Source organism: Cyprinus carpio, chromosome B2 (assembly GCF_018340385.1).
Source record: "Cyprinus carpio isolate SPL01 chromosome B2, ASM1834038v1, whole genome shotgun sequence".
Taxonomy (NCBI): Eukaryota; Metazoa; Chordata; class Actinopteri; order Cypriniformes; family Cyprinidae; genus Cyprinus; species Cyprinus carpio.
Window position 1 is genome coordinate 14,549,055 of NC_056598.1, and position 12,875 is coordinate 14,561,929.

At 36.0% G+C, this 12,875-nt stretch overlaps 1 protein-coding gene across 2 annotated transcripts; it reads right to left on the minus strand.

Moving 5' to 3' along the window:
- Positions 1–6,945: 6,945 nt before the first annotated feature.
- Positions 6,946–12,848, minus strand: LOC109056364 (derriere protein). 2 transcript variants are annotated; one of them, XM_042718230.1, is made up of 3 exons: positions 12,775–12,848; positions 8,885–9,147; positions 6,946–8,039 (listed from the first exon to the last, which is right to left on the minus strand). In XM_042718230.1, the coding sequence occupies exons 2-3, from the start codon at positions 9,045–9,047 to the stop codon at positions 7,288–7,290; spliced, it is 915 nt and encodes a 304-aa protein (XP_042574164.1). In that variant the 5' UTR covers positions 9,048–9,147; positions 12,775–12,848; the 3' UTR covers positions 6,946–7,287. The 2 variants fall into 2 exon arrangements, with proteins under 2 accessions (XP_042574164.1, XP_018929111.2); XM_019073566.2 differs by lacking the exon at positions 12,775–12,848 and having other exon boundaries at positions 8,885–12,661.
- Positions 12,849–12,875: the final 27 nt, after the last annotated feature.

Here is a 12,875-nt window from a genome sequence, read left to right on the forward strand (position 1 = left end):
GCTGTGTTTATGATTAATATGCATAACAATGACTGTAAAATATGTATTTTAGATATGGAAATTTGATATTTGATATTTGGGATATGGACATATTGTGCTACTTTGGGCACTACTTTAACCACCAACCAACCACACCCCAGCTCCTAGCATTGCCTACCCGCACCCACTGTCCTCTTTTTGGAAAACTAAAATATGGTCACCCTAGTGTGTAGTGCTGCTTGCACTATTCTTCTTAAATATGCTGGTATTGCTGCCATTCATACAACATTACAGCCCCGCATGCAATGCAGCTTGCGGTCGCTGAACATGTATGGGTTGATAATGTAGAACTCCAGACAAGTTTTCTTGCACGCACCCATTTTTAATGCCTCTTGACTGTCGTACAGTCTTACATTAATGACAACTGAGATCCCACAGTTTGACATGATCATCATGTTCGTACAGTCTGACAAGTATAGTCCTAAAGGACTTTTAAAAATCGCAGTGTGAGCCCAGCTTTAAGAAATAGTTTAGATGGTCATAAAGCTATGCAGTTTCTGTGTGAATGATCGGTGGTGTAATTGGTTGCGATGCAAGGCAACTTTGCCTAGGGCACCAAACTGGTCAGGGCCGGCCCTGGTTAAAGGTTTGAAATGTTGCATAGATTACATTTGACTGAAATGCTTGTATTGAAACATTTTGCATTCTGCCTATGATTAAACTGTGCTAGATGTTAAGTTTTGTGAAGAAGAGCCACTGGTAGGAAGCTTTTTAGCTGTGTTTATGATCAATATGCACAACAGTGATTGTAAAATATGTATATTGGGTATGGAAATGACATATTTTGAGTTTTGATATTTAAGATTGCTCTACTTTGGGCGCTTTCGGCATAACTTTAACCACCAACCAAAATACACAGCCCCCCGCCCCGGCCCAGCCCGGCCCGCACCCAGTGTCCTCTTTTTGGAAAACTAAAATATGGTCACCCTAGTTTAATTAAATTCATGGTGTTGAAGCTTCCAATGCTGTTGCCACCTTTTGGAATGCTTGCATTGCATAAATTGCACTCTGCTTTGGTTTTTCTTCTTTGAGTTTAAAATAACTCCACACAGCTGACATGAAAGCTGCTGATAATTCTTACCTCTCTCACTCACGTTCTAGCTACTGTTCATGTAATGCATGCGAGCAGTATGTGTCACGTGAACAGTAGAACTTTACAGCATGTCGCTGAAGTGTTGTTAAGCATTTGTGTGACAGTTTAAAATTAGGTCCATGCTCGTACCGGATTATACTTCCCCAACTCCTACAATATCCGATCCAGTAATTTTGGAACTAATACTGATACTGAGTATACTGAGTATCAGATCTGCACACCTCTACTATGTATTAGACATTGACTTCTACAATTCAAAGTGCTTCATAGGCTCTATCTGTCTAGGAGCAAGCTGGCTAAGAGATATCCGGGGTCAGACTCATCTTGCCCCAGTTGTGGTTTGGAACCAGCGGAGTCATTTGTTTTGGGGATGCCCCAGATTAAAAAGTTTTTGGATAGACATCTTCAAAATCTTTTCATTTATATGTGACAATGACATAGACCCTAATCCCTGACTTCCATTTTCAGTGTAGTGCTAGAAGAAGTGCACCTATCAGCTAATCAGTTAGAAATCATTGCCTTTTCCTCATGATTGGCTAGGCGCCATTCATTTTTAAGGGGTGTTTATGTGTTTGTTGTTTGTAGTTATGTGTTTTGGTGTGAAATATGTGATTTAAAAGAATGTTGTATATGTTTGTGTGGCTGAGATTGTTGTATAATAATAAATATCGATAAAAATATTTGAATAAAAAATGCTGTTAAACAGAACCACAGCAAGCATGTTGCATGTAAAAAGGAAGTGTTTTACAGCAGCTGGGGAATTTGTAATAGAGAAAGAGAAGTTGTGTATAGTTGAGATAACACCTCACCAAGATATAACTGAAATGTTGTGCAATATATGCAGTGGATGTTAGTGACATGTAGCATTATTTGCAACCATCATTTTACTTCAGTAGGCAGCGTTTCACTTCAGACAGTCTATCATTCATGATTCTTGATTAAATCTTTTTTATAAGCAATCTTTATGCATCACAGTCCTGAAAATGAAAACAGATACAAAGTCAAATCTTTGCTACCTGAAGATGGAGCTTTTGTTTACTCAGACTAACTAACAATCTACAGTTAAGAACCCATTTAACCTCTGTTTATCTGTCTAGAGCAAAGCTAACACCGGATAATCCTGTTTTCAAAGTTTTGTCTACTAGTTTAGGCAAAGTAGTCAAACAAAGCTGTCTGTTTTGTTTGACCTACTAACACGACATCTTTAAAAAGCTATTTCCAATGAAACCGGAATTATTTTCCCCAGATCATGGATGTAAATTGGATTGGAGTTAGGGGTTTTCCAGCGGTTGATGCTAGTCAACATTATCAAGAATGAGAACGTGCCTCAATGTAACACACCAAGTGACTAAACAGTTTTGGTGGTTGTTTTTTTTTTTTTTTTTTCTCTCAAGAATGATGTAGTAATGCCAAACATAATGACCCTATTTCATTCTTACTGTTTGTCCACTAACAAAAATGAAGAATCATACATACATATGCAAGGTTTAGGGCAAATGCACTATTTTTAACACCAGGGGGTGTTATAAGCTCAAAAGATAAGGATATTGACCATAACTTGAACTTTATTCTAACATTGTTTTGCCCTCTTTTTGAAGCCACAATGTATACAATGTATATTAGTCCCAGCAAAAACCTGTGAGAAAAACAAGCCTTATTGAGCTTGTCTTGCAATGTTAGCATAAACTAAGTTCCTCCTTTTCATAGAGGATGTTCAAACGTCTGTCAGCTTTACCCGCAACATCTGAGCTACTTTCTCTTTTTTTCCCTTTCTTTCTTTCTTTTTCTACTTTTGAGCTTCACTTTGAAGTCTTGGTCTTGTAAATCTGCTTTCCTTTCTGTAGATTCTAAATTGTCACATTTATTGGGTTTCTGTTCGTAATACACTTATGGGCCAGTGTAGCATGCATTGTTCATGTATTTGCTTTTATGTATTTTGATTTTTGAAGGCTTTGTGATCAGTGCTGGATGACAATAGGCTAAAATATGTGCATCAATTATTTATGGATTACTGGTAAAGTTTGAGAGGTTATGATCAGCCATTATTTGCATTTCAAGCTCCTATTAACATGAACCCACAATTCTAATTTTCAGAGCTGATGTATAACTGTTTATAGGAAGACAACAGGAAGAATTATTTCTGGGGGTGTGAATTTCCAGGTTGCATGACTACTGCAGTGAAAGAGGAACTTTCAGGCTCTTTCTGCAAAAAGAAACGGCAAACGGCAGCTTGACCATTTCTGTCCACTACCGTGATACAGACATAGGTGCAACAGTTTCGCCTACACGATATGGTACGTTTATTTCCATTATGAAAGATTCATTTGAGTTACATAATTATAAATAATTATTTCAATGTTAAGTTGATGTATTTCAGTGTACATAACAATAATAAAAATATGTCAGTTTCTTTTGCTATATACATAGATGTGAATGTTTTCATTATAGATGTAATAATATTTTTTTTCTATCTTTTTTAGACCATGGCTCAAAATAGCACACAAGCCCCGTTAAGTAATTCTACAGAGAGTAACTTGTCTGAGAGCAGCTCCTTACTTGGACTTGCTGTTGGTTTGCCTATATTCTTCATGGCTTTGCTGCTGGTGGGGATAGCAGTGTTTTTCTGGTTTCGACACAGAAAATCAGTGGATATTGAGTTATCGAACAAACTTAAGACCAAAGATAAGAGCCCCGGTGGGCAACCCAATGAGTCTCATTACAGTGGATACACCGGAGGGCTTCAGCCCGCACCCCAGAGCCCAATCTATGAGAACTTTCCTGGTGTACAGTCCAATCTACGCGAATTTCAGAGTGCTGGACAGAGTGAGGACACACACAGGTAAAGTACAAAAGTCAATTCTGTAAGCGTGTGTAACACACTGTGCTAATGTAGATCATTAGAAACTGGGTGATGAGATGGCTGCGATAAGTCTTTACAGTAGAAATGGAATTTTTTTACTTTTGATTTGCAAGCTCACAGTGACGCACTGAATGTGTGGCAATAAGAGTCAGAGAGAGTTACATCAATGGAGTTTTTATTTTGCAGCAATATTTATTGGGTTATATATTAGTGCAATTTTTGCAGTTCAACTTTTTATAAGGATTTGAGTTTCCAAGAACTGAATTTCACCTTTGCCCCCCATTTAGAGACCAAGCATACCTGCCGTGTGATCCACATGATGCAATCTACAGCAATGATCCTGCCCTCTTCCATCCAGATCAGGCTGAAATCTCTGAGGATGTTTACATCATGCCAGATGCTTGAAAGTCTGAAATGTTTTGCTGTCCAGTATTAATCCCCAAAATGTTCAGTAGAATCATTTGTACTGGCATGATATGAAAAAAAAGTCTTTATTATTAAAGGGTGAAATCGAGGGCAGAACATTTTGTCCGAGAAATAGCGATTCAAATGCCCTCACAAACATTACATACAGTTTATTGACTAAACACACTATGAGACAGCATAACATATTCATGACCTCATTGATCACAGTTTAACAGGTGTTTCTGCCGATTGCAAATAATCCCCGCTGAAAAGACCAGTTTAGACCAGTGTGAACGTTCCATGCTGTAAAGACTGGTTTGTACTGGTTCAGTGGACCAATAACTAAGTCTTTGTTGAGATGCTGGGTCATATGCTGGACTTTTCAGCAAGGATGGGGGGACATTCACACATTTTAATGTTAAAAAATATATTTGAATTAATGAATTTGGTCAATTTCGGTACATCACTGGTTAAAAGGTTTTTTTTTTTTTTTTTTTTTTTTGATAAATGATTACTTTTGTTTAACAAGGGCACACTAAATTAATCGAAAGTGACGGTAAAGACATTAATAATGTTACACATGATTTCTATTTCAAATAAATGCCTCTCTTTTGCAAAAAGAAGGAAAAAAATCATTGTTTTAATAATTTCCATGCTTTCCACAAAATATTAAGCCTGTTGGCACAATGTTGATATTAGCAGCAAATTAGCATATTAGACAGATTTCTGAAGGATCATGTGACACTGAAGACTGAGTAATGACTGCTGAAAATTCAGATTGGCGATCACAGGAATATTATTAATTATAATTTTAAATATATTTAAATTGAAAAACATTACATTGAATTATGTTCTATAATATTGCTGTTTTATTGTATTTTGATCGAACAAATGCAGGCTTGGTGAACAGACTTTCAAAGACATTACAAAAATCTTTCCAACCACAAACTTTTGAACGGTAGTTTATGTGCAGTTAATGTCACACGCCCTTACTTCATAAGGATTTTGCTCATGTTTTCACATGCAAAGCTTGTTCTTCAAGCTTTCATATTAATTAGAGGGTGGTAATAATTATCCATCTTGACTGTGTCTTATGATCTTTTTGTCACTGTGACTCACTGAAACCTTTACTGAAAGATCTCCTCTCTCAGCGATTAGCTACAAATTAGCTGAGAATGTCTTTTCCACTTCCACAACTAAATGAAACAAGTGGAACATTAGACAAGCAGGGGGTTTGATATGGCACTGTGAAACTGCCAGAAATGTCTCAGACATACAAAGGCATAGATTTCAGTCTTTGTTTGCCCTTGTTTGTCTAGGTGTTAATCATACACTTCTCTTTGAAAATGTATAAAATACGTGGTTTTCTTAAAATTGCTGCATATCCTGTTGACGAGTGACATTGTCAGTTATATTTCTCAACTGCCGATCTCACATGAGATTGTTGCTGATTTAAATATGCTTTCATTTTACCTTAAAGATATTGTCATTTGAAGTCCATTTACCAGAATTTAAACATTACATTGACCCAGTCCCATTAACTTTCTTTGGATGGCACTATTGCCTTCATAAGGGCTCAAAAACTTAAGCATGAGTCACTTGCGCTGTCTCTCACCGTATGCACTATATATATGTATTTTTTAAAGTGTACATGCATTTTATTTTTGCAAACCTAAACATTTGATTTGTGAATTCAGCTTGTCGACTTTTTAAACTTGTCAGCCAGATAAGATCTTGTAATTTGTTGACATAGACGGAGTGAGAATGACTTGTTATGATCCTGGTACACTTTCAGAAAAAATGTCTTTGTATCTTATTTACCCGTAACTGGTACATATTAGTGCCTTGAAGGTACATATTAGTACTTTAAAAGTACATATTAGTAAAAGCATGTAGTATGTTAAGTATATAGTAGCCTACGTGAAGTGTACATATTAGTACCTTTTTTTCTGAGAGTGTATCTTTAGAAAGTGCAGCCTTGAAAGCACAAACGAATCATTAATGTAATGTATTTCAGTAAAATGGTTATGAAAGTATAACTGTCTTTGTGTTTTCTGTAATCTATTATTGAAAAATGTCTTGGGGAAAAAAATTGAAAATCATGCATCTCAAAAATATTTATAGTCAGCAAAATCCAGCAGGGTCAACAGACAACAAATATTTATGGACTACAGTGACACCAGTATTATATAAATACTGAGCCACAAATGAACTCGTGTCTCTGGTGTGGTTGCTTCAGAGGACATTCATTCCCTGGTCAAGGCCAGCAACACCTATGTGTGTTTTCAAGGCTACAGTTGTTAGATCTGGCCTATCTTTATAGACAGGATAAATATGGATATTGATTGACATGGATACATACCTTTTATGGATATTTCTGGCATGACCCACCTTGAAATATTATCTAGAACTGAGAGGATATTTGTAAAATTTTATTTTAAAAGACTGTATGTGGGGATTTTCTTATCTTATATTCAAAAATGTTGCATTGAAATGTGATCAGTGATTCAGCCATTAATCATCCATTCTGAATATATATATATACACATTTCCTTAAAACAATATACTTTATTAACATTCTTTCAAAAATACAAAAGGTTTCTTGAATCATTCACAACACAGCAACAAACGAGTACAAAAACATTTCAAATAAATTACAATAAATAACTTGATATTCCAATAAGTCAATCACATGGAACTACAGTACCCATTCAACATTTCAGTGTTATGCAGAAAGCAGGCATCGGGTTTCCTTAAGAAACCAAACTATTATATAAACCAAAGGAATGCAACCATATTGATTTGCATTTTATCAGCTAGATATTTTGCCTCCTTTTCATCTTCTCTTTTGAGAATATAATGTTCTGTAGATAACCAGTGCCAGTGCTGTTCATGCACAGTGGCATTTACTAACTATCAAATCGTTGAAAGGCGTGAGCTTCAACTTTCCACGGCTGTCATAGTGCATGAGAACCATTGGCTCATATGCAGCTGGTACGCAGCAAGGCCCAGGTGTCGTTCCCTTAGACAAGAGATGCAGGCGAGACTTCACCTGCGTATGCATACTAGCAGGTTTATAATTATGCGGGCAGGAACCATCACAGTAGTGCATAGTGTAGCCCGAGGGAGCAATAACCCAGTCTGACCAGCCGATGTCTTTGAAGGAAACATTTAAAGACTTTCGCCTGCAGTGAACTTCATCCTCAACGCTTTCCTCTCTAGTAGACAGAGCTCTCTTGTTTCTTCTCCTCACTACTTGGTCAAGTTGTAAAACAAGCTGAGGCGTGGATTGTGTACTCACTTCTTGTTTTTTAAGGAGGCAAATTTCAACAACTAAAAGCTCAGCACTGGTGTCCTTAAGCCACTTCTTAACCGCAAATGTCAAATCCAACGTAACATCCCGAGAGCTCAAGTCCCCCGCGTGAAATACAGTCTCTGTATGAAAACCAGGAGGTTTATGGATTCTAACCACAACGTCTTTTGAGAGCCATGGCTGGCCTGGTGTAATTTGGTCCGTGTGTGGTCTCTTAATTTGCAGCCTTGCATGTTTAAGGTGGACTCCAGTTTTAATGCGTGAGTTTTTGTAGAAAACAGCTCTGAACCACTGCTGCCGGGAATCCACGGAAGAATTCAGAAGCTGTACTGTTAATAAATAACAATAAAAACTTAAATTAGACAGTGTAAACCAGATAAGTAACATAATATGTGATGATTAGTATATCATATGATATATTATTACAAAATAATAATATATAATACACATACAATATAATATATAATATATAGTATAATATATATATACACACACACACACACACACACACACACTCACACAAATACATACACACATATATATATATATATATATATATATATATATATATATATATATATATATATACTTTACATAATTCATCCCAGTGAAAAAAATATTAAAGTTAAAAATAAAGAAAAACTGAAATTCAACAATGCAAACCAAGTACATACTATCCATAAATATATATATATGCAAATAAATCATTTGTAAGTCGCTTTGGATAAAAGCGTCCGCTAAATGATTAAATGTAAATGTAAATGTAAATAAATTACATGCGAATTTAAGTAAATGAATTATTTTTATTATATATAAATTATGTGTGCATTTCTATTTATCTATCTATCTATCTATCTATCTATCTATCTATCTATCTATCTATGTGTAAGCATTTCTATCTATTTATCTTTCTATTTATCAATCTATGTGTATTTCTGTTCATCTATAGTAACATTAAAATTGGGTTAAAAATAAAGAAAATTATACACTGAAATTAGACAACGCAAATTAAATATAAATGTAGAAAAAAATCATATAGTCTATTTTTAAACTACTTGAGTCCAAGGAATATGAATAAAATCAAATACAATATATGATTTTTTTAGTCCGCACATAAAAGTTAAGTCTACACAATTTCACCATACTTTACATAACAACTGTATTTATAGCTTACCTGTTTTAGGAAAGAGCACCGTAGAGGCTCTTCTTGCAGGCTGAGGCTCCTGTTCCTCACTGGAGTTGCCCTTAAGCAAGTATCCCATTCTCCTATACTGACGGTACATCCTGACCAGGTCCTGATGAGAAGCTCTTCCACCAGGCCCGGGTGGTGTATCCATCCCGAGGTACTCCAGAATAATGCTCTTCAGAGCCTCAAGCTGCAGGCCCTTGTACGTTTCCTCATGCCCCCGTTGAGCTGTAGACTCTGTCAGACAAGAGCTAAAAATAACAGCCCCAACAGAAAGGAGAAAGCACTGTGCTATTGAGTTCTGCATGGCAAGTTCGTTTTGTTTGTGCCGTCTTTGTGTTGGTCAATGCAATGAATGACATTCCAGACATGCTTTCATTTATACAGGTACAGGCCACGCCCCACTGGAGACGATTGCTCATCTACACCCACACTGAAACTTCACGTACAAGTAACCATTACCTGCACAATGACACCATGTCAACATGACTTTTAGAATAATACCGTCACCCTAAAGTGAAATTTGTCTTGGACTTGGGACTTTGGAGCTGTACACACACACACTCACACACACTCACACGCAGAATTCATTCGTTTGGCATCAATATTATTTACTATGACATTTACAAACAATACTGGAAAATATAGAAATACATAACCATGATGTAACAACAAGATATACAGGTCAAGAAAGATAAGCATTTAAATTCAGTGTATTACTGTAATACGCTTCTATATTTCATCATACAACATTTCATCAGATCTGAATTATGTGTAGCCTATATATTTATAATTATCTTAAGACCATTTACTTTGTGTGTCAAATTCATAACAACAAAGAATAATCTGTAATTATGGGATCACCATGGTGTGTGGTCTTGCCTAAACTTGCTTTGTTATCTAATAAATGACATTTATATTTTCCTTTTAAAACATTCCTTTCTATTTTCATGTAGGAGACAACATATCTGTTTAGATATTGAACAACAGACGGCAGTAGAACAAGAGCCACATGCAGTAGTAAAATAAAGCGAGACATATCTAAACAAAACTGAACAAAAAAAAAAAAGTTGAATAATTTGAAGAATTGCCAAAGCTTACGCGTCACGTGTTGCGCATCACATGCTCAGATGACTCTTCTGAGGTAAAAAGTGTGTGAAAGGTTTTTAGGTATGTTTCAAACAAACACTGCTGCATTCATGCTGTCAGAAAGCCAAGAGTGCTGCATTGAGTAATTGGTCGTTTGAAGCCAAACAAAAAGACGGCTCTATTTAAAACATGAAGGGAAGGCTGTCACATGCACTCAATACACACCCACAATGAACTTTTTTGTAACAACACACCATATCTTACATCAGATAAATTATGACCTAAATATATCATTTTTGATATAATCATCCCCCTCGCCCCATCCTGAAAATACACCAAACACTCAAACCAGTGCCCCTGCAACAGGTTAAAGGGCACGTTTGAGTGTTTAGAACATGCACCGCTGTCAAGCTTGTCCAGTTAATTTACAACTAAATTACAAAAATACACACTTACACTGAATTCCTTAATTCTGTAAACCAAGAGCCCTCGCCACATTTAGATTACAGATGAACTGGCCTTCTCTGTAATTTATGATTTCACAGTGACATTGCATAATTGGACAGTCAGAAACCAACTTTAAAGGGCAATATTTGCACCATGAAAGTGATTTCTTGGAACATTTCTTTTTTTTTTTTTTTTTACATTTGTATACAAAGGGAGATTTTTTTATAAATGTATTTATGTTTTTTTATGTTGAATATTTACATTTAATCAATTAATTAATTCAATGAATCAATCAGAAAACTGTATTCTGTTGCCAATAAAATTTGATCAGCATCAACAAAAGCCATCTTTACTTTGCCAAAGTGGTAGGCCAACTAAAGCCTGACATGACATCAGACTATTAAATACTGCTTAAAGGCACAATATGTAATTTTTCGCTGCTAGAGGGCGCGTATTCAAAACAAAACAAAGAAACAAAGGAGTAATTTGATGACGCCATGACTTAGTGTGGAATCATGGGAGTTGTCGTCTTCATCCCCACAGCCTTCATCGATGACTAATCTAAACGTCTCTGATTGGCGGTTGCATCCATGTGCTCAACAAATACTTGTTTGATTGGTTGAAGCGATCAACGCTGCAAAAAACAACAGTAAAAGGAAATTTTTAAAGAAACTAGCGCATATCCAAATGTAAAGCCGCAATCGACACGTTTTATTCATTTTCACATTTCACTAATCATGAGAGCCGTAATCGTTTTGGCTTAATTGGTTTGCAGTGTTATGTTGAATTTGGGGGGCATTTTTGCCTCAAGCTCCCATTCATCTCTGTAGGACACCCACCGTTAGAGCAGGTCTGTGTTCACCTGAGGGGTTAATAGTTCATTCTAGCAACGTCGCTATTTATAAAGTAATGCAAATGTTTGTCCATCTGTTCCCCTGCAGTCCATACATGAGTAAAAGTATGTGTAAGCAACAGTGACACAAAACTCAGCTTCACGATAAAGAGAGGGGATGATAAAGAAAGAGCATCATTTATCTGACACCTAGTTTTTGGTGTCATACGTTGGCCTTTATTAAGATGTATATAGAGAAATGAGTCCCTCTAGTGGTTACTGTGGAAAATAGCAAAAACTGAACAGGAAAAAAAGCTAGACACATTTCCAATTTTTGAAAGTGTCAAAATATGTTACTTTTTTAGGTACAGGAAGACATAAATAAGGTAATAAATAAATCATGCAAAATCTCTTAATCACTGCAGAGAGTCACAGCTCTAAACTCTGTCACAAAAATCTTTATACCTATTATGAATGTACTAAAATCTTGAAAAATTAATACATTTGCTAGACCTTGTCATAAACAATTTCATAACATTGATACATTTCTTGAATTATGAATTGGGTAGGAAGCATGAAAAAGCTCAGCCTCAAAAGCCAGATATAATACAATAATTGTCATGCTCAAACAACTCTACCGAGCACAAACAATCCTGTCTTTGTCCCAGGAACACAGTGCATCAGACACACACAGTAAATGGAAAGGACAATAAGCAGTGGACTGTAAAGACCACACTCCCCTTGATTTACCACAACAAATAACTCCACAGAAAATAAATAAATAATGTGCAAAAACTATTTGGTTCATTAAAATACAACTTTAAAATGATTATTATTATTATTATTATTAATTTTTTTTAATAAAATAAAAAATGGCAAGAATTCACATTGTAATGGTCAGAGAGAATGGGAACAAAGAGCAGCTTATGCTGTGTTGTGATGTTGTTTCAATCAATGTTGCATTGTTACATCAAAGCATTGTGGTGCCACTTGGAGACAGACAATATCCCCTGACTGACAGTGCCAGGCTAACTGCCCAAATTATTCCAGTATTCTGAAATGGGAATGTTTCATAAGTAAAACTTTTCCATTTATCAAAAGATAAAATGCAACAAATATGAAGCTGTATGCACCAACGACACTGAAAGGGACAACATGTAATATATTTTACATCCTTGGTACAATAAATGAAAAAGTTTTGCAAATGTCAGTTCAAAACAATTGCACTGCAAAAAGGATATGAAGAGATACCATGCATAAATGTTTGTCGCATCAATTTCAAGAACAGTTACTAGACAGAAAATTGTAAACGACCTCTATGGGTCTTTAGAACTTCTGTAGCTAAAGTTAACCCAAACACACACACACACACACACACACACGCGCGCGCGCGCGCGCACACACACACACACACACACAAATTTGACACAACAGTACTCAGTAAAATCGCTAAATAGGCTATGTCTACATTTGTTTTTAGATTTTTTAAAGAACTACACCGTCTACATACCCTACATTAATATGAAAGACATCACTTCCAGAAGCTCCTCAGCACAAGAGCCTGATTCACATCCCACTAGCGCCTGAATTGTTGAGATTCGTGTTCTGATT

What these genes read in the sequence shown, in the direction of transcription:
- LOC109056364 (XM_019073566.2), bottom strand. Translation starts at nt 9,203, where the DNA reads ATGCAGAACTCAATAGCACAGTGCTTTCTCCTTTCTGTTGGGGCTGTT. An exon ending in GGTGCTCTTTCCTAAAACAG is followed by an intron (nt 8,040 to 8,884) that starts GTAAGCTATAAA and finishes ATTTATTAACAG; the next exon opens with TACAGCTTCTGAATTCTTCC.